The following is a 1,636-nucleotide window of genomic DNA, read 5'->3' as shown; positions in this document are numbered from 1 at the left end:
CACACACACAACACACACACACACACACACACACACACACACACACACACACACACTCACACACACACACCACACACACAAGCTGTTTATCCGTTTACATGCACAGTGCAAATCGGATGTTCTAAGTGTTTTTTTATTATTATATTGTATTCAAATAATGTTTAATTTTTTATGAAATAATAAAAAAAAAGTTTACTATTTGAAACTTAATACTAAACTTAATACATCAATACACTAGATAATGGGCCTTTTTTGCTCAATCATCCTAGAATATTCATATGCTTGTTTTATTTATTTATGTATTTTTTTGATTGATCAGTAAATCGCTCGAGCTGATGGAGCTCCAGATGTCTCATGAAGCCCTGCGGCAGGATCTGTGCTATCAGCGCAGCGCCCACCAGAGGACGGTGGAGGAACTGCGGCGCGAGAATTCGGAGAGTCTCGGCAAACTCCGTGAAACGGCTGAACAGTTCGAGTGGCTCTGCGAGCAGCAGCGGAGGTGGATGAGCTGCGTCAAGAGGTACCGTGCGCTCCATTTCATAAACACACACACACTGAAAATGAGCAGATTTGTCCAGGTGTGTCACGATGCCACAATCATTATATAGAAGTAGTTCAACCTCAAACGACCCTGCAGCTCGTCATATTAATGGAGTGTTTCACTAGTTAGCAAAAGTCGTCAGCTGTTAGAGTTGATGAAGGAGGGGGAGGAGGAGGATAAAGGAGGGAGGAAAATGTTTTAAAGAGGATGCGAGAGTTAGGCGAATTGTTAATTTTGTTGTGATAGTATGTCCTTTTAGCAGTGGAGGGATTAGCAGAGAATGAAGAGAGGAGTGATCGATATACTGTACATTAAGGTCAGTAGGATTTTGTGATTTGCGCCATACTCTTTCTGCAGCTCTGAGCTTAGAACGATACTCACGGAGAACATCAGCCAACCAAGGGGCAGAAGAGGTGGTACGAGCTGGCCTGGAAGACAAGGGGCAGACAGTGTCTAAACAAGACGTAAGAGTGGAGCAGAAAGTATCAGTAGCACGGTTAACATCAAGAGATGATAACTGTTCAGGGGAAGGAAGCAAAGATGAAACCAAAGCAGATAGCCGAGAGGGTGAGAGAGAGCGTAGGTTACGTAGAAAGATGACATGTAGGGGTATGTGTTGTGTCAGGAACCATGTCGAGGTTAAGAGCGAGGAGGAAGTGATCCGAGGTGTGCAGTGGAGTAACCAGCACATGAGCAGTGTCGTGTGTAAATAAGGTCCAGTTGGTTGCCTGATTTGTGAGTAGCCGTAGTTAATACTCGCTTGAGATCAAAAGAAGCAAGCAGAGTGTGGAAGTCTGGAAGTCTGTGTATTTATGAATTATACAAATAGCCATATCACCCTGCAGCCCAAGACTGGTTCCCAACTGAAGCTAAGCAGGGTTGAACCTAGTCAGTACCTGGATGGGAGACCTCTTGGGAAAACTAGGTTGCTGTTGGAAGAGGTGTTACTTAGGCCAGCTTGGGGTGTTCACCCTGTGGTCTGTGTAGGTCCTAATGCCCCAGTATAGTGACGGGGACACTATACTGTCAAAAAGCACCGTCTTTCGGATGAGACGTTAAACCGAGATCCTGACTCTCTGTGGTCATTAAAAATCC

The 1,636-nt window shown here is 44.6% G+C and overlaps 1 protein-coding gene across 5 annotated transcripts in view; it reads left to right on the top strand.

Moving 5' to 3' along the window:
* The window catches only part of LOC107712912 (tropomyosin-1), a 5,067-nt gene that overhangs the window by 2,082 nt on the left and 1,349 nt on the right, over positions 1-1,636 (top strand). For all 5 annotated transcript variants that reach the window (XM_016518305.1, XM_016518308.1, XM_016518307.1 and 2 more), the window contains exon 4: positions 320-520. In XM_016518305.1, coding sequence (XP_016373791.1) covers positions 320-520 — 201 coding nt within the window. The remainder of the gene's footprint in view (positions 1-319; positions 521-1,636) is intronic.

Source organism: Sinocyclocheilus rhinocerous, unplaced genomic scaffold, assembly GCF_001515625.1.
Source record: "Sinocyclocheilus rhinocerous isolate Xijiao unplaced genomic scaffold, SAMN03320098_v1.1 scaffold1439, whole genome shotgun sequence".
NCBI lineage: Eukaryota > Metazoa > Chordata > Actinopteri > Cypriniformes > Cyprinidae > Sinocyclocheilus > Sinocyclocheilus rhinocerous.
This window is presented reverse-complemented; position numbering and strand designations above follow the sequence as displayed.